Raw genomic sequence first — 20461 nt, forward strand, 5'->3', positions numbered from 1 at the left:
GACCTCCACAATATAACGTCTCATTCAATAAATTATGTAAAAAACATTGTTTATGTTACATTGTCAAATAATTACAATCATTTAATCATCAGAGTAGGTAATTTTATTCATCATACATAAGTTGCAAGTTTTATAGTTGTTTTAATTATTAGTATCAATTGAGGAATCTGTTAGTAACAATGTATTTATGGATGCAATTGTACCTACTTAGTGTACTTAATGTCAAAAAATATACTTATTCATGCTTATGCATAGTGTTGTAGTTAAATAAAAATCGATCATAATTTTTAGATTCATTTTATTTTCAATAACATAAAAATGTTATGTTTTTCATTTTACACATTTCAAAATGAATTTCAGTGGGTCGATCTGATAGCTAAAATGTTCACATTAAATTCAAAATGTATAACTACAAGTACAGTTTGGCTTCACATGAACTTAAAGTCATGGTTTGCATATTACCTTATATAGAAATCTTCTTTCACTTATTTCCAAATGTTGCATCTTATATTTGTACAAGAGCACAAACTACTACTCCACAGCTGTTCATTATAATATTCAACAAATATATTGTAATAATTTACTTGTTAAGGTGGATCATACAACTGGCTTCTTGTCTTTTTAAATGTGATATGCTATACATTTTTTGTGATATTTTCCGTTTTTATATAAACAAATTCATCATTTTAACCACTTAAAATAGGTAAATGTGTAAAAAAAGTGCTATTTGGTCTCACAAAAATCCTCATGATGATCCACCCAACAGCGGTATTCACTACAATAGAACTAGCTATCTGGAATTGAAGGTCCCTTAAAAGTATGCATTTAGTGAAAGCTGTGGTCAACTATTCATACCTTGTCCTCGTGAGAGACTTGCTCTTACCAATTACTATTAAGTTTTCATGTAACAACTTAGTTAAGTTCAAAAGAGCTCTTATCCATGCCATGTGTGAATAGTTCACCACTGCTTTGTATATAATACTAATTTTATTGTTTTTCGTAATAGATGACTAACTCTAAGAGGCGTCCATATTCATAGCATGGAGTAAAAGATGCGCAAATCACCAATTTTTACACAAGTTAGTGAAAGGATTGACAGATTTACATGTACTCTAAAATATTTATTAATCGTTCCTTCAAAAATTTACTAATAGTAAGTTAACTCTGAAAATTGACATCTAAATTAATTAATGGATATTTTACGGGAACTTAATTCCATTTAGAAATTTCGCGTCAGTTGTGTTCCGGCCCCGACGTCGGCTACCGACGCCAACGCATTACACAAACAAAACATTTGAAAATACGTGAAACAAGATCATGTCAGCCAACGCTCATCTCAATTTTATAATTATTACAACATTACATATAGGTATATTAAAACTATACAATTTGAAACAACACCATTTAAAATGTTATTAGAATTCATTATTGCTTCTCTATTTAGATTAGGATATTACTACACTGAAGGTGACAAGGGCTGTGGAATAAAACGTAGATGAGCATAGATTTGGCGACATTGCTTTAGCTAACGAATAGGTACATGATGACCTAAACTGGTTGGTGTTTGCGTTTGTGTGGGCACGTGTCAGAGCACAGACGTGTCGACGTGTCTGCGAGGCTGCCTTGGGGTGTCACACAGAAGGCACGTGTCGTAATTTGCACTCTGAACGCATGTTATCTTCTATACATATGGTATTTCGTATGTACATGTAAAACCATGTGTAGATTTTTTTAATTTAGTAATACTATACTAAACTGGCCGTCATATAAGTATCTGCCATGTTCTCCTAAGTATAACTAGGTAATATAATATTAAACTAAATTCATATTTACAAATAATACAGTTCATTATTATATATAGAAATTAAAATATATTTCTATCATTCTTCGATTCACATAACGCAAAATAATTTAACAGAGTTCATTTTTGCACTCACATTTACAATATAGTTTTGTAACTAATTTGTTACCATTTATTTGTTGAATTAGAACAACTCATTTATCACCCAATAAGCGAGTAACCTATACTCACGAATCCTATCATATTATCTTAACGTTTAAAAAATGCAGAATATGCGAAAAATTTAAGGAATACTTTTCAGTAAATGGCAAATGAACGTTATAGTTCGCCCGCATCCAATAGGAACTATAAGATTCAGAATGCCTCTCCCGGGCCACGGCGTTACGCTATATGTACAGTGCCGCCCCTCCACGCAGTACCAAAACAACTAGCACAAATATCCCCACTATGTACACCCACTCGACTACCCACAAATTATAAACACTAAACGATTACAATTATGTGTCATCGAATAAGCTGAATCAAGTATTAATGACAATTTGTGTTATAGTTTATGCTAGAGTTTAGAATATAAGGATGCGCCACCGATCGCGCGGCGGTGCGAGGAACTATAATACATTCAAACACCGCAGTGTCTATGGCCACGCCTCGCCTCACATACTTTACCTATATACTAAACGATCTCCGGCACCGGAGATTCAACCACCGATGCCACCGTGTGTGACTATGTTGGATATTGCAGACTAGTCAACGCATGGAAGAAAATGCTACTTAAATATGCCCGTTTCATCGAAACTCAGGAACAGAAATGCAAGTGAAAAGGAATTATATTGATTTTATTTTCAATCCTAAATCAAATGCAGTTTATTTCGATGAGCAAATTGACTACCTTTTGCGACATTCAACATTTTCACGAATGGAGAAGGGACTAAAATCTAGTATCACAATATCGGGCTTTGCTGGCTTGAATGTTTGAGTTGAACGCCTTTTTTAGGATTACACCGAGTCACTGAAGTCTTGTTATAACGAGTTATACCATCTTATTCTAGTAGTATACATTTTTTCCAGAAAAATACGATTGCTACATTAGGAGAAGTGTCCTACCGCTCAATTCAAGCAAATTGTCGCTTTGTTGGGCATTTTATGGATTCACAATCAAATTGTTCACCACAGTAGGATCTAAGCGAGGTTTTAGTGCAATTGAATTTTCCTTCCATTTCGTTACAGGTAACAATCAACAAGCTCATTTATTTCATGCTAACATTTAGCGTCATCTGGAAACGTTAATATTTCCATTAACTGAAAGAACACTAGTGTGTTTTAGCATGAAATGCGTTGTTTTCTGTTCTGTTGTCAGTAATCCCGTTACATCAGCGCTGAGTGACTGGTTTGTCCTTTTGTTTACTGGTATTCACTCGAACAGTGCCAGGAGGTCGTCTGAGGAAGGCACGCGGGGAGGGTGCGAGCCCGCGGAAGACGACGATGATGGCGGCGTGGCGAGTAATTCACCCAGCGCTGGCGCATCCAAGTATGAAAGCAGCTCCATCGGGTCCACACTTGTCTCCGGTAGAAGCTGTAAATGTTAATAAAGTTACAACTAGCTGTATAAGGACTCTAAAACTTAACTGCGGAAGCTAATGCAAGACCTGAAATTGCCAATTCTGACAGCGTTTACCCGCTGATTACTATTATCAGCGTATGTAAATGTAAGGTTTATTTATTTACTTAAAGAGCGATTCAGTTAATGCACCTAGATATGCATTGGTGGAATTGAAAAAACAATATCTGGGCCTACTTTAAAAAATACTTGGATGTTGCTTTTGGAACAGCGGCTCCTTTAATTCGTCACAATGGGCATTTACTTGTATTGAACAGGTTTAAACTCTTGTAAGAATATTTGCAGTTAAACCAGATAATCTTCGCTATACATTGCAAATGTAAGAAGATCTATTACCTTAGAGAAGCTGCTTAGAAATCAAGTTGACAGAGTAACTTACGTTAAGATTATCGGTGCCTTCGCCATCTATGACTGCCGCAGGATCGAAGTTTAAGTCGGAGGGTATGTCTACATCAGTGAGCGAGTGATGACCGACTGACGGTGGGCCTGGCGTGTGAGAAGAGCCCGGGGTGTGGGCACCGCCGCCGCCTCCCGGCGTATGCGCTGAGCCCGGTGTGTGTGGCGTATGAGGCGTGTGTGGCATCTGTGGAGTTTAGACATTGTTAGTCAGTGTTATTAGTCATTGAAGTTCCAGTTTTAAGCGACGATCGGAAGGGAGGTCTTTGTCTAGTAGTAGTAATTCTAAGTTAAGCGCCATTAGGGTTGTCAACACGGATTATATTCATAATAGCCTGCTGAAAAGGTAATAGCAACGATACGCGGCTCCGGGTTTTCAGAGCGAAAAGAATCATAGGAAACAAATTCCCGAAAAGAAAAGTTGTAACAATACGCTACTTATTATTTTATCGATTACAGATGCACCGCACCTATTCGATGTTACTTACCTGATCATTCAGACTCTTCTCCATTGCGTTCAACGGGTCCAAGGAATTGACACTGTCGTTCAAATGTGAAAGCGGGCCGTTGCCGGCATACTCGTTGCTTCCAGGACCGTTGCTCATCCCAAAGTCGTAACTCTGGTTTCCATTGGCGTTCCTGTTCTGGGTGCTCTGGTTGTAGGAGGAGATCATTGAGCCGCTAGCGATGGTGTTCATGTCTGGAGGCAGGTACGGCGACAGAGCTTGGTCCCAGTTGTTCATTGTAGGCATATTCATCGAGCCTGGTGACACTGCTTTGCCCCGCTTTCCGACGCCGTTATCGTTGCTATCTTCATCCTGAAAATGTAATTTTTAATATTTAAGGACTTTCGTGCCGTAAGTATATAAAAATATAAGTTGGAGATATAGGATAATTAACAACAGTGCATAAAATGCTGTAACGGTTTACCTTTATTCCAGAGTTTGCAGAAGTTTTAGCTGGTTTCCAATTCGCTCCGCCATCAATGGTAACCTCGTCAACATCTGAATTGTTTGCTGTGTTCAGGATACCCCACATGTACTGGTCGACCTCTAGACCTTCTAGTTGCGCTGGTTTGCTGCAATACAGAAATACATTAGTTTCCTCGAGTAAAATTTCCCGTGACTCGATACTTGGCAATGCGTCGGTCATATCAGGAGGAAAGTCGATAACACTGTTAATACTTACTTGCAAACAGGACATCTCCACGACCCCCTTTCGCAGTTGAGTTGTAGATAAGATTCCAGGTCGAAACACTGTATGTGTTTGCATTCGTGCCCTCGCGCCGGCAAAGTGATCTTTTTGAACGTAATAGGACATTTTAAGGAAACTTTTAAAGCAGTTTGCTCTACGCTGTCCCGGTCGTTTGGATTGTTGGACATGTTGTTGCCATTAGCTGGTGATTGATTAAAGTTCATCTTGATTTTAGCGATGCAGTGGTCAGCCGTTAGCAACCGCTTTCGTAATAAGCCCTGCAGTACACTTCGAACGCTCGGTCGGTGTACTAATTGTAAGACGAACAAGTGTGACTGAAAATAAAAGTCAAAATTAACAACTTTTTCAAAATTATCAATATATTGTCGCAAGTTTTTCAAGAATAGATGTATTATGACAACTTTAAAATTTTAGCTGTATTGTCACAAGTGTTTTGAGCATAATAAGAAGGCAAATGTTTGTTCGGTTTTATATAATGAAGACACTTACACAACAGCAGGCGGACACGGTGATCTGTATCGTGTTTCTGCCAGGCTGGCAGACTTCTTTCAGGTACAACGGTTTATGTGACGTTTTGTTCTCTCCTCTATCTATAATTAAAGGTGTAGCATTGACTGATACTTGAACACTCGCCGGCCAGTTTGTGTTCATCTGCCTATCTTCGTGATGGAAACATTTTAGTTGTAGTTCAAGATCCGATCTGAAAAGATATCAGATGTTATTTATTGAATCAGGCGTTACTTTGCGGAGGTCCATATCAATGAACTAAAAGAACGCGTCAGTGTAGTGTGGTGGTATGGTGTTTGTGTGATTTGTGTGTGTTTTTACAGTGTGGAGGTGGAGGAACTGCACGAACACGCATATTTTGCATAAACTTAGCTATCATAAGGACGCGGGTGAGCAAAGAAATTCTTTTAATTCATTGATGTTATTATTATTTAGTTACACAGGTATTTTTATCACAAGTATTGTCACTTCTTTTAAGCGTAATTAATATTTACCTCCATATTAATGTTGAATGGACCGTGGGTTTCAATTGGAAAACGTGATTGCTCACAGCTAAATTATGTTCTAATCTAAATGGTGGTAGTATAATACCATCTCTTACGGGGAATGTTAATCGGAGCTCATCATCTGAAAATAAAACATAACGTTAGCTCGATGTTTGTCATAACTCAATCTCAATTCATTTTAACCTCGTAAGTCCCCGTGTGCTTCACAAAATACAAATCAATTGTAAGAATAACTGCCGAATGTACTTGGTGCAGTACAATTTTTTCAATGAAATTTGGACTTTATATTAAGTGAGTAATTTTCTTAAACATTAAACTTCGAACTCTCGCCCCGGTCTGTAGAACTATGTATGGTAAAAAAAGTCAGGACTTACGAGGATAAGTCAATAGAGATGTGGTTTTCGGTACGTACTTTGCATGCCCATAGGTTGTTTGAGCTCGTTGAAGTGGGGTTTTGCTTCACCAGCCGAGTTCGGACTGATGTATGGCGGCATACTGCTAGCTGGCGTCAAAGGCGGCGTCGGGTTTCCGGGCACAGGACTATGCTGATAGCTCATGTTAGTCCTCATCGCCACTTCCTGGGCGAACTGACCGCTGTACTGACCGGCGTACTGGCCATTACCACCCTGGTGCTGAGGGAACTGGTTAGGAACACCACCGTTAAAATACTGCCCTTGATTAGAATAAGGTGGCGTCGTCTGCCGCATCCCTCCTCTCATACCAGCTGCGAAATTTCCACTAGGCCCCAATGGCTGTTGTGGTGGGTACTGGCCCTGAAACCCAGGCCGACCGCCATATCCCGCCGGATATTGCCCAGGACCGAAGGTGGGTTGGCCTCCCATATACTGGGTTTTTCGCTGGTTCATCAGCATCGTTCCTTGTGGATACGGCGTGTGCCTCCTCTGATATTGAGGCGCCATCTTCGCTGATCCTGCCATCTGGCCAGGCCCCATTTGCGAGGACATCATGTTGGCATGCATACCCATGTTGGCCATTTGTGCCATCGGGTTCATGCCATTCATGCCGGCGTTGCTCATCTGGCTCATGCCAGTCATGCCGTTCATTCCACCGTTTCCTCCCATTCCCATTCCGGTCATTCCGGGATTGTGGGTGCGCTGCTGACCGTAGCCGTTCATCGCGCTATATTGGGGGTTTCCCATCGCCATGTTTTGCATCTGAAATCATAATAATCGTCGATAAAGATTCCGAATACTTTAAATACGTATTAGTTGTTTTTGTTTTGTCATTAGTGTCATCAATTCGACATGATGGTCTGGTTATTGTGTTTTTGGTACCTGCGAGAATGGCTGCGAGTCCTGCATCGCGGCCGTGGTGGCCGCGGCGACCATTGCGGCGGTGGCGCCGAACTGCGCGTTCTCGCCCCCGCCGCTCATCGCGCCCGCAGCGCCGGCGCACCCATAGCCGCTGATAAACAAAAACAAAACAGTAAGAATAAAATATGCATTAATGATATAAAGACCTATAGCTACACTACTCGATTACTCCCATCCCAACACTAGCTGATCGCGCCAAGAACGCGAATAGGTACTTATTAAAATGTGAAATCGGTCCAGTTAACTTTATTTCACTCACGATACGAGCAGTTTCTATTGCAAGCGGCCTTGCGGAGCCGAACATTCCACACGTTAACGCTTCGATTATTAATAAACTCAGACTCAATATTCGACTCAAATTCTATCGACGCAAGATCTTTTTTTAATGCGGGCCGAGATTTTATTATTTTACGAACAATGAGAGAAAAAATCAATATGGACGTATAGTGACGCGTTGTTACCCCTGTGTTTCTCTCGGGATGTGTTTGATTTTTTGTATGGCGCCGGAGTGGGAGCGCGATTCATGTGAACTGCTTTTGGGGCGAATTCCCGAGCCTTCCCGGAGCCCTTCCTAATAATTCCCGACAAATGCACGACAAACACTCGCACGGGCTGTCTATTGTTACACCGCATCTCTGTTAGTAGTAGTGCACAACAATATTGCCTCTTTGTGTCGCTATTATAATATTATTTAATGAATACACAAACAGCACACATGAGCAAAATTGCACCGGTTGTCTTGCTATTACGCTAAGAAACGTTATTTTTTTGTTTGTTTTAAGTACAAACTAGCGAGCACAATTTATGCAGTTACTAAGTAAGTCATTATGTCGACGATAAATCCTCTTTGCCATTGTTGGTTTTCCACAACTTCTACTTGAGTATTCTTGTATAAATAGCTTAACTGATACTTAGTAGCGACATTGAAATGAGCGACAACCAATAAACACACGAGTCAACAACGCTCAAGTCGTTGCGCCTATTCATCGAGACTGCAGATGATTTACAAGGGTCCTTCCTTAGGTAAACTCGGGCCGACCTTACACTTCTTTTTATAGTTATGTCTGCCTTTTTTTCCTTTTGCCGACCAAAATGTGTCTCGACAAAAAAAGCGTGTTCAGTTCAGTATCCTGGTGCACTTTTTGTTAAAGTGGTACCACATCCGAATAATCACTTACGGTCTGCTCAAAATATTTGGGATCGTGAATGTAAGCGGCTCGTTCGACTCAGGCATTTCTTTTGAGACATTTTTTTCTTATTAGCGTTTTGCGAAAACTTTCCAGCGACGAATCGTCTGTCTTTACGAATGGGACTTCTTGAATATAATGACGCTTCCTCCAGCTCTTTCATAGTCGAGCTGTTTCGTAAACGCTGGCAAGCTGTTATTCTACACACAGACCGTAAAGATAAATCAATATGAAGGAGTGGCTATGTCGCTATTTCGAGAAACTAGAAGGTGTTTGGCATAGTATTGAGAGATGTGTGAGTAACGCGTAGGTATTTTGATACATGGGCTGCAGTTAATTTTGGATCGTTGCGCAGACGTGTCGGATTCCTGGTTAATTGGCAGTGGCGATAATCGCGTACTGAATCTGACAGCTAGAAAATGCTTCGATAGCTTTTAAAATTATTAAACTGTAATTAATTGAATTTGTTGGTTTAAATTTACTTAAATATATGTGTGACTACGTTATTAAAGATAAGGCTCTGTGGGCATTCTTTCGTGTTTATGTTCATCTTGATTCATATCGGTCATTCATTTAACAAGATTTTTATTATTTATAAAGTGTTAAATAATGCATTAATTGTGAACTGCGTATAGATTACTATCATGGCAGCGTGAAGCCGTGGCGCGGTGGGCCCCATTTCGACGCCAGTTGGTCACCCCCGTTAAATACCACTTCACATTGTGGCTTGTGCGCACATTGCTGGGTTTAAACTACCTTTTGATACTTTGAATATAAGCGAAGGCGTGTAAATTAAAGGGTAATTAACGAATCAACAGTTGGTTTTCAGTGACACTAACATTACACTTGCTTTTAAATATTTGTTTACGCATTAAATGACTTCGTTGTTTGCAAAAAAACTCACGTGTCGAGTTTCTTGTTTTAAAAGAAGCTGCATAATTGTGTTTTATTGTTATATTCAACTGCCACTTTTGGTTAGGATAATACAACGAAGTGGCAACTTGGGATAGAGATATTTCGATTTCTGTCTCATTTCCGTCAATTGAAGCCGGGCCGGGAGAGAATGAATCATGCTTCAAGGAGCGGATTCCGAGGGTTATAAATGGAGGCGAGCGTTCCGGGGTAAATACGGTACAATAAGCGAAGGGTCGGTTCACCCGCTGTCCGTGGGGTAAGTGGGCCCGGTCACGTCAATATGGGGCTTTATTACGCGACGCTCCTGATAATAATTTGTTTGTCCCTGATGAAATTGAACCGAAACATCGAATTAAAGACACGTTTTCGAAGTTGACCGAACTGTTTAGAAGGCTTTATCATAATTACGCAGTCTAATTGGTCGTTGGTAAATTGTCAAAGCCTTAAAAATGTATGTCACCGTTTTTCACAATCAGATTGTGACTTAAGTTATAGCTTTAATCTTACAGTTTACATTGGTTACATGGGATTCTAAGTCCCATGTTCACACAGACGTCTACTTACCCACATCCCATATCCACCTACCTACCTACTTCTTTTTTTTGTTCCTACAGTTGAGGAATCAAAAGATAAAAAAAGAATCCGTTCGACTCTATTGAGCACGTGGTGCAAAGCATTCTGTGTTCAGCGCATCCGCCCCCAACCGCCCGCCCGTTCAGAACTGACGTTTTTTCCCACGATTACTTACGAACTGTTACAAATCCTGATTAAATCTGTTAGTGTAGAACCGACCGGCTATTACGAGTATAGTGAAACTTGAGCGTGTTTGTTTTAACAAAAAATGGTTGTAAACTAATCGTTTAGCGCCATAAAAATTCAGTTAAAATATCGCACAATGTTAAAAGTTTCGCTACCCTTGATGTAAAGTAGACTTCCTGTGTTCTGTTCACACAATCTCGTTGCCGAGTCCCGTGTTATTATTATTTACTTATTGGTTTTGAATAGAGGCAGGCAGCCATCAACAATATGTCGTTTGTAAAGGTGACTACTAAACAAAGCCGTTGAGCGCCTCGACTTAGCACCTGCTCGACTTTTTAAATAAAATTATAGTCGTTGATAATTATCATGAATATTTTACTATGTAAATTCATGAAAAATAGAACTATTATCTGAAATAATTAATAAATGCTCTACGAGACCATTCGTTGCGTTCAGTTATGTTTTGCTAGTTTATAACGTTTTGTTTGTTTGTGTTTATTGTATGCATGCGCTAAGTGCAGTCATCGCACCGCGTGCATTCTCATCGCGCTAGTGTGAGTGAGCGCTCTCTGTGTGCGTGCTCACGCGGCTGTGCGGGTGCCCCGTGCTAGTGTGTGTGCCCTCGGCTTATGTGCGTGTGAATGGTAGAGCATACATTTTATTTATAATTGCAACGATGCGCGGTCGACAATGTCACACTTTGCTTGCGTACATTTAAGTCAATCGTCATTTCATTTGTGTTAATCTACCGCTCATTTTAATGGTTTTAATCGGTGGTAGATTTATTTTTTCGCACTTGTAACATTTTATGTATGAATAATAAATACGTAGTCAACACGGATGCTTTATGTATTCAAGTAGATGGTATATTTTTGATTTTATTGCTTGTTAACAACGATAAGGTGGCACAGGTAAGCGAGTCACGTTTCAGCGTTTTGTTGAAAATGTAAACAAACTTGTTCCGGATAAGATAAAAACAAGTCGGTACGTAGGTACTTAAGTGTGAAGTTTCGGTAACTGATAAAAAGAAGACGCGCGTCCTCCACCTATTTGTGTAGGTACTATGTTATATTTTATTTAGTTAGTAAGTTAAGTATACGTATACGAGAACGAAACATTCCTATTTTAACAGCTTAGAGATAGGAATAGTAAATTAGTGTAATGATTTTCCGGTCATTTTTAATTTTTCGAAAAAAAAAAAATATTATACTAAATTTTTCGATTCCGCAAGTCATTCAACGGTTTTGTCCTCTTTTAAAATTTTGCTCTTATGTAAACAAACTATAGGTGGACAACTTAAGAAAGCCCTTTTTACATATTATAGTAGGCAGTGTACGAAACAATTAAATCACACTAAAAGACCAAGTCCAGTCAATTAAAAATAAATGCAGGACTTTCTTATTTTTTTTAATGGCTATAGCGTTAATTCTGACCAATAATCAGCTGCCACAGACGACATTTTTTTTGTCGTTGACTAAACACTGAACGTGATCATTCTAATCCGTTAACATATTTAAGGTTTCACTCACCTAGGGGCGTTGACTCGGTATCCTATGTTCGATTGCAGAGGGTTGTGCTTGTCAGGAGCGTGAGCTCCGTACGCAGCAGTCCCGTACACCGTGCCAGTAGAGTTCGCCGTCCTGTCGGCCACGAACCACCCTCTGAAACACGACGCACCCCGTTGATATCCAGCTCTCCTTAAACTAAAGGCAATTTTGCCTCCAAAAATATTCAGGCGCTTTCCCAGCGTACGTGTCACGGCGTTACTTTTATCAAAGCGCCGCAAACGCTCCAGTGGCAGCGTCAACAATCGACGTAACGTTCATCGTGTCGTGGCACTTTTCGAATTGAACTCTTTCGTCACTTTAATTAGTAGTATCCCGACTACTCCCGACTGAAGCACTGGCTTGTTGATTTTTCGCTTATTGAAGCAGAATGTTTTTTTTTTTTAATTTTTTTTCGTGTTTTGATTAAAAAACACTTAAAAAATTCTGCGGAGGGCGATTTCTTTCTACCCGCTTGTGTCCGTCACGATGAACGCTTCGTCCGAGAATCCAGTCATTCGATCAGCTGAGGCAAATCCAACGTGCGCTTTATTTTACGACAGGTGGTGTCTGTTAATAGTTTTAGACCAGTTTTATTAATAATGCTTGGAGATATCTACTGATAATTATTTTTAAAATTATTCTGCTGTTGAAAAATATTTTTTAGAAACTCGTCTAATACTTTATTAATAAACACTATGTAAAACATCAAAAAAATCACTTTTATTTACTTGTATTAGCACTTTCACGTAGCACAAATCCTTGGGGAAATCACTCAGTTTTTTCTTTCCAATATCCAATTTTTTATCACATAAATGCAATCCAAGTGGTTGTTTCACTGCACTGTTTTGATGTCCAAAATCCGTAAATGTAGCAAGTCACAAAACTTTCATAACAATCCAAATCCTGTATGATGAGATCTATATTTTTCACTGTGTTCCTGGTTTCGATAACGGGCATAAAGGACACTGTTATCGTTTACTCCCGAGTCCGATTTTAAAATCACCGAAACATTATTGACGTGCTTCGCGAGAGTCGACACCGTCGTCACTGGCGGCAAGCGACCGTGTGTCCGACCGTCAAAGGTAACACTGGCGAGCCGGCGACGGTGAGTGGCGGCGCGGGGCGCTTCCACCCCGCGCGGCGTTGCCAGCTCGCTGCGATAAGTGGCGCACCCCCGCGCCCCCCGCTCGTATGTCGTCGTCTCGGCACTCGGCGTTCGGCCGCGCTCGGGCGTCGCCGTCGCCTGTATCGGCTCGGCTCGCCCCGTCCCGCGCGCTCGACGTTTTCACGTAACGGTCCCCGATCGAGCGCGATACTGCGAGTGCGATAGTTGCAATGCTCTGTTCTGTCGTCATTCGATTAGGCAGTACAATCGGAGTAGATCGTTTCTGCCGTTCTGCGGATGAACCTATCGCTTGATCTAATCTTATTGCGAATTGATAGATTATTTTGTAGGTATTCATATTAATAACTAAACAAGCTACTTATTTTTAATTTATATTTAAAACTCATTAGTCAGTCTTTAAAATCACAGACCAACTTAATTACTTCACGTGCACAGATGGTAACTAAACTACCTGGGCGATACAGTATCTGACAAGGTTAGGTAAATATCTAGGTATATATGTAAGTATATGCATGAGCGCGGTTATCGAGTGTTTTTGCGCAGCGGCGGTCAGTAAGCGTCTGCGTTCGGGCATAATAATTAGCAGCGATAAACAATAGGCATGTCCTCTCGGCTACCTGCGCATGACGACGCGAGGGCGGCCCTCAGTCATCCTGTCGTGTCCTTGCGCCGCCCGGTCGCAACTCGCTCGCACGCGTTTCACACAACTCAAAAACAAATAAATCGTTCGCATCGGACGACGTGTGACGCGTTTCAAATTATCTTTTAATTGTTATTGTCAAACGTATTAAGGCATGCCTAATATTGGTGTACACTACACCGATCTGTAACAATTTGCCAAGATAATGATCGACGTTTTAATCAGTGTTCAACAGGTAGGCTTGCGTTTGAATTACGCGATAAAGAGCGGGAAACTATTTTTAATCACTACTGTGAGCAGGAAAGGCCTGAAAAGTGCCGATACCAGTAGACTTCTGTTGCTGAAAGTTATGCTTGCAAGGCGTAACGTAACGCGTTACGTTTCGTAGTAGGCGGCGCGCGCTCACGCGGGCGGCGGCTGCGGGAAAGTCGGGAAAGCGACGCGCAACGCAACGCAACGCGCTAGTCCGCGTTCCAACGCCCGCCGACCTCTGCCTAACCCATTCATAAAAATCACTTACAAATCACTTTGGACTAGTTCCAATTTCTCTTCAACGCTTATGTTGCTAATGTCACAATTTATACAATTGTGGTGAATTTAACATGGCGTTTAGCAGTGACGTCATATCAGTATTTATTTATTTAGACGGTGCAGATAATTTTATCCAGCCGCAGCGTTACACGAGAGTTAGGTGTGTTTCAAGTTAAACACATTTCGAAGTATTGTTGGGTATTAGGTACATTTAATTATTATTAGATGATGTATTTCAAAATTTTTGACTTCTCGTTCGTTTCAAGGCTTTTAGCATTTGAAACAGCAGAAGCCATCTGTTTCTAAATGTTTATTCTAACAGTGGCGATTAAAAACGTGTTTAGTCTGATTTCCCTCGCCCGGGCCTAAAATCTTATCAAAACAGATAATTTTAATGACGTCAGGATTTGATAATTTAATTTTACATAAATGCACGTATTATCGCTATCTCGCAGTCGGTACTTAACGCTCTGATGTTCGTATACGCTCATCGGGTGTACGTGATGTAGTCATACATACTGTTTAAAGGTCGGCTTACGTTGAACTGAAATTTATTTGACTCTAATGCGATTCCGCTTCAAGAATCTACCTGTGAAATGCTACACTTCTTGTATCTTAATAAAGTTTATCAACGCTCCATCCTTCAATTCAAACGAACTTGAGCAGAATCAAGGTCGGGCAAAAAATGACCGACGGATTAGGTATGGGTAGTTTAGTTGCGATTTGTCTTTGGCACATTATTTTCATGTTTAGTCCATCCAAGGAATAAGGCGATTATTTTTAAATTTAGTAGCAACATAACATTACGAGGATAAAGGGTACAATTAAAGCCTAGCACCTGTTCGATAAAGGACAGTGTTTACTGGCTTTATTCAAATAATCATTTAGTCTACTTACGACATTCAGAATCGTGATACCAAATGAATTTTAATCGGGGTCAATTTAATGCTGAAAATGTCGCATTGAGCTTGAGACTAGTTGCTAAGGTGTTACGTACGTTACGTAAGGTGTTAACACGTTAGAATTTAAAAATATGTTGTTTCCATAGCCACATACCAAATTCGGTATAACATTCACTGAATCATCTCATCCACTAAAAGTTATGTACAAAATAAATTCCACAGTAGCAATTAAGTATTAACACCACACAAAATATAAGAAGACGATGTATCTTTCAGACACCAATCAGAACGAAGATAGCCATTGAACTCCGAAGTGATAATCATGGATGTTGACGATAAAAATTTCCTAAATAACGATTGCGTAACATGATTAGTAAACATAAACAAAGCCGCGCTCTTGGTCGGTCGGATTTAGCTCAGGTACCAGACATGTAAGGTCACGTGTTTATCGTAGGTGTACCGTTTCCAGTCAGTTGCAGTTTAACAATAGCCTCATCATCAAAGCATTGAAAGCAGAGAATTAAATAGTCAGTTTTTCCTCGTTGACATACGGCTATAAATCACGGTTGCCGTGTTTACTTTACGATCCAGCTATTATCGTCAACTCGGCGGTTTTGCAACGCGCCCGCCTCGCGCTCAAGACCACTGCGCAGAGGCAGGAGTCGTAAAAAGCAGATATAGTCGAACATGCACATCAGCTATTTCGGTATCGCTTGTACTTCCATTCTATCCATAGGTGTCGATCGTTCCCCATTGCCAAGCGTTTAACGCGTTTCCACAATGAACACCGGGTTATAAAGTGTGTTGTTGTGGATATTGTTGGCGACGTTCTTGCACATGACCTCGGTGCTGATAGTTTTTTTCACTTCTCTACCCACTTCTCTGTCTTTTCATGGTCTTCTATCGGAGTTTTTCCCAAGCTTTGTTCTTCTTTTTTTTAATTTATTTGTATTATATTTGATATTATGAATGAGTATCTATCTACGCACTTCATGATTCTTAATTTATACCCTTTTTCTTTTTCTGTGCCTTCTGTTCTATGTCAGTTTTATACCATTGTTATGACTGTAGTCATAAGAAGTTAACTAACGAGCTGCTTAAGGTAAGGTCTTCTGAAGTTAGTTAACTTCTTCGATTATTTTACCAAGTTTAGTAACTCTAAGTCTTATCTCAACTGTTAATTAGATAACGATAGCATAGCTTATGGGCATAACTGAAAAATGGTAAATTCGATTATATTACGATGTTTTGTAAATTCACGATATTATTGATGTTAAAGAAGTGACAATGTATAGTCATTGCGTCCATAATGATGACTGACGAATTTGCAGATAACGATTAGCACTATCTAATCTAATCGTATGTACGCGTTAAGCGTAGGTATGAATAAAAGATGAGTTTGAGTTTTACTACGATTGGAACATTTAGAAAATATATTTAGTTAGGACTTTGATCCGTTTGAATTAATTATTGTATTGTTAACAGCAGAATGCTCACGCGCTGGTGTCCTGCATTGAATTAATCTAATGATGATATCGATATCGTTTAACGATCGCGAACAAGTCTACACTTTGAATGCGAAGCGATAACCAGTAACGAGACCTAGATTGAGCACCTCCTTATTTGATATCGTTTAAAAACTGGAATAGAGTCAAATTGTTAGTGCGGGCGGTAAGTGGCACATAATGCAATGTGGCAAGCGAGCATGTCGAAGGCGCAAGCGGTTACATGCACCTCCCTTATGCGTAAACCTGTTTCGCGCTTCGCTCGCAAAATATGTCGCCAATCGCGCGTGGCGACTGCGACAGGCTGTTTTATTCGCAATGTTTGTTGGTACCTAATGTGTTTTCTGTGTACTTATAGTTTGTAATTGTTTGCTTTGCTACTTTATCTTAGTATCTATCTCAACTAGAGGTTTACATAGAACTTACGCCAAATCTTGTATTCTGTCCTCCCATTGCGCGAACGACATTGCGTATTAGATAAAAATATACTTTAAATTTCCATATTGATAAAATAAGCAATTTTTAGGTAACATTTATGACCCTAAAAAATATGTATCTAAAAATCCCTATCCCGAGGGAAATTCGAAAATGCCTGTTTAGTGCACCTCTATGACCCTCAAGAAATTTGTTTGCCAGGTTCAAGTTTCTAGCTCCAGTGGTTTGGGCTGTGCGTTGTTTGTCAGTCAGTCTATCAGTAACACTACTTTTTTATATGTATAGTCAGAGCCATAATTGCACATCTCTAAGTTCTTTATAAAACTATTCTGAATATTACGTAGGTATTTTAGCCAGTTATTGGTGAGCATCAAACATTTTTAATATGTTGGAAGTCTTATACTGAAATCCTTCGGGATTTCCCGGCAATCTGATTTGGCAACATATATGTAATGGCGTGCTTTCCCTACTTGCTGGTGGGGAGTCCCACTTTATACTGTCCCCATCTTATATATTATGTACAGAGTCACTAGTTATACCTTGTTTGTAACATGGGAATCCAGCTAAACGTAAGTGTATGACAATTAAAATAGGTACTTACACTAATTAAAGTTATACTATCATTTATAAATAATAATCATGTATGTACATATGGGATCCTTTCGACTGCTATAATTTTATAATTCATTATGTAATGTTTGTCATAATTTTTGTTAGTCATTTTTTTTCCAGCTGTATCCATACATTATTCATAATTTTTTAAATGGTCACCTGTAGAACTCTATAGGTTAGGTTAAGTTTGTTTTATAACAATTCTGAAAAATAAATGATTCCAGAGAAACAGTTATGTCAAACATTATGACTAACCATTTTTGACCCTACATTATGATAGTTAATTTTGTTACAAACAAAAAATAACAGGTATTTTCAATTGAAATGAAATTATCTGATTTAAATTATTTTTAACTTTTGAGTTCTCTTTATTTACATGTAATACGAGTAAAAGCTTTTTTATATTAAATGATATTGTAACGCATAACTCACGTCTTAAATCGAGTTTAGCTACACCATGTTTCGGGCTAATTCATAGCCCTCTTCCTAGGAGCAACGCGGAGAAGGAGGAGGAGGAGGAGGAGGGCGATGAGGGTGTGTCGCGCTAGCAGAGCGGTGGCGCGCAGTGCGCGTGTAGCTGCGGCCGCCGAGTCGCCTTACTCCTAGGAAGAATGGCTACCTAAGAATTAGCCCGAAACATGTCGAGTTAAACTCGATTTAAGACGTGAGTTATCCGTTACAATATCAATTAATATGAGTGAGTCTCACGGTAGTTTCATGTTCAAAAAAGCTTGTTTTTAAAAAGATTTTCTTTTTCTTTTAATATTATTTTTACTTTTTAGTAATTTTACTACGGCGTAGTCGTACGCGTAGCAGCGTTTTCCAGCTCCATCATCAGACACTAGCTACCATCTAGCACCAAAGTACTCGTCAAGATGAATCCAACGAGCCCAAATCCGATGGAGTTGTGTTGCTCTATTACCGAATTTCTATGCTCACCTTCCAGCTCCATCATCAGACCCTGGTTACCATCTAGTACCAAAGTACTTGTCAAGATGAATCAAACGAGTCCAAACTCGATAAGGTTGTATCGTTTAATAACCGAGTTCCTATGGCCTCTTCCAACTCCATCATCAGACCGTAGTTACCATTTAGCACCAAAGTACTGGTCAAGACGAATCAAACGAACCCTAACTCGTTGGGTTTGTGTCGTTTCATTACGTAGTTCTTATGGCCACCTTACAGCTTCATCATCAGATCAGCTCCATGTCATAATAATATTGCATTGTCATCCGATTTACAAATGCATTCAAAATTTCAGCTCAATCGGAAACCGGCATGTGGATCATAACTTAACTTGCAAGTTTTTGGTAAAAAAATCATTTTTAATACAAGCTTTTTTTGCTGAGTGTATTTTTTGTCGACTTTACCTGCATTGTCACTCAAACTACATTTGCATACCAAATTTCAAGTCGATGCCATTAACCGTTGAAGAGTTCCGTCCTGCGGAGACGACCCTGGCTGGACTACCAGGATGTCACTACCAGATTATTGTATTGTCACGCAACTGGAAGTTGGTCAAATTTAACTTGCAAGATTGGACTACAGACAGACAGACAACAGGACAGGTGAAAGCAAATAAATGCTTGTAATAAATAAATAAATAAAATTGAAAATTATTGTTTTGTTATTGTTTAGTTAACCCTTATTTTTATCGACTCTCTTATATTTAGATGATTTTACTTGTATTTATAATGAAAACCCGGCCTTACCCGCAGCTGAATATTTTTACGGCGCTGATGATTTCCATTCTTCGTGTTCGATGTCGCGTTTGCGACAGTACGAGTACTGACGAGAAAGCCAGTAAGTATTTGTAGGTGAGCGTAACGCATTCCTCGCTCTACAACGGCATTTTGTACATATCATAGCTTAATCAAACAAAATGCATCGTTAAAATGCTTTTATTAAAGTATTTTGATTGCTTTATAAATTTTATCAGCTTGAAAAACTACGCGAAGCGTGTGCCCGTGAACCATTCATCTTTAGATGAAGAGACAGTTCATTTTTAACGTTATGATTGATTTCAAATAAAATAATCATGCCAAAAGAAGCTGTGGCAACCTAGTAGATTGACCTAGAACCCAGGCTCGCTCTTCTGAAATTTTCGGAATAAAAAAAAAAAACCTACACACACCCGCGAAGTAATTGAAGGTGTGTGTGAAGTTCCGAATCCGCACTGGGCTCGCGTGGGAACTGCAATCCAATTCTTCTCATTCTGAGAGGGGGTTATGCCCAGTATTGGGGCATACACACCGTGGGACCGGAGGTGATGATGAGTAGAGATTAGCTTGGATTTAGACACTCAGTAAGTGATATAATTGGGTTTTTAAGTGTCGATTATTAATTAAGTGCTAACACAAGTAAGGTAAAGAGAAACAATGATGCGCGAGCTAAGTGTTTTACGAAAATAAAGCCAGAACCGGCACAATGACTCAGATGGAATTCAGCCGTGCCCGCTGCTTCGTCGGAATCAGAAATACAATCCTAATTATAATCGTACGCATCCGACTGGCTCCTCAATCGGTCCAGACCGCACCGAGTAACTTTCTGAACTTATCTTTGTCGTTAAATACCGAATTGTTTGTTGGGTTGGTTCTTTGACGGTTGCGTTTGAAATCGACGCGTTTTTGCGATTGATTTTGGCACGCTCACAAAATAATAGAAATGTTATCGCTTGTATTTTCTTCTAGAATCAACTTCTTCACTTTACTAAGTTATGCCATCATCATCACCATGTCAGCCGAAAGACGTCCACTGCTAGACACAGGCCTCCTCCAAAACTCTCCACTAAGTTATGTATTTTAAATAATTTTCTTCTTGCATATATTTACTTAGCCGGGGATTTGACGGCTGATTGGACATAGGTTATCGTCACAGTTACTTGGTGCAACTCACACTTACGAGGAGTTAATTAAACATTAGCTT

At 39.6% G+C, this 20461-nt stretch overlaps 1 protein-coding gene across 1 annotated transcript; it reads right to left on the reverse strand.

Annotated features, from left to right (window-relative positions):
- Positions 1-281: 281 nt before the first annotated feature.
- tna (Zinc finger MIZ domain-containing protein tonalli) lies at positions 282-12894 on the reverse strand. The gene is made up of 11 exons (XM_074086802.1): positions 12514-12894; positions 11768-11899; positions 7339-7468; positions 6456-7218; positions 6032-6164; positions 5520-5730; positions 5004-5344; positions 4746-4893; positions 4304-4633; positions 3799-4002; positions 282-3374 (listed from the first exon to the last, which is right to left on the reverse strand). Exons 3-11 carry the CDS (start codon positions 7435-7437, stop codon positions 3213-3215), a joined length of 2391 nt encoding a protein of 796 aa, XP_073942903.1. The 5' UTR covers positions 7438-7468; positions 11768-11899; positions 12514-12894; the 3' UTR covers positions 282-3212.
- Positions 12895-20461: the final 7567 nt, after the last annotated feature.

The sequence above is a fragment of the Choristoneura fumiferana genome, chromosome 4, assembly GCF_025370935.1.
Source record: "Choristoneura fumiferana chromosome 4, NRCan_CFum_1, whole genome shotgun sequence".
Lineage (NCBI taxonomy): Eukaryota > Metazoa > Arthropoda > Insecta > Lepidoptera > Tortricidae > Choristoneura > Choristoneura fumiferana.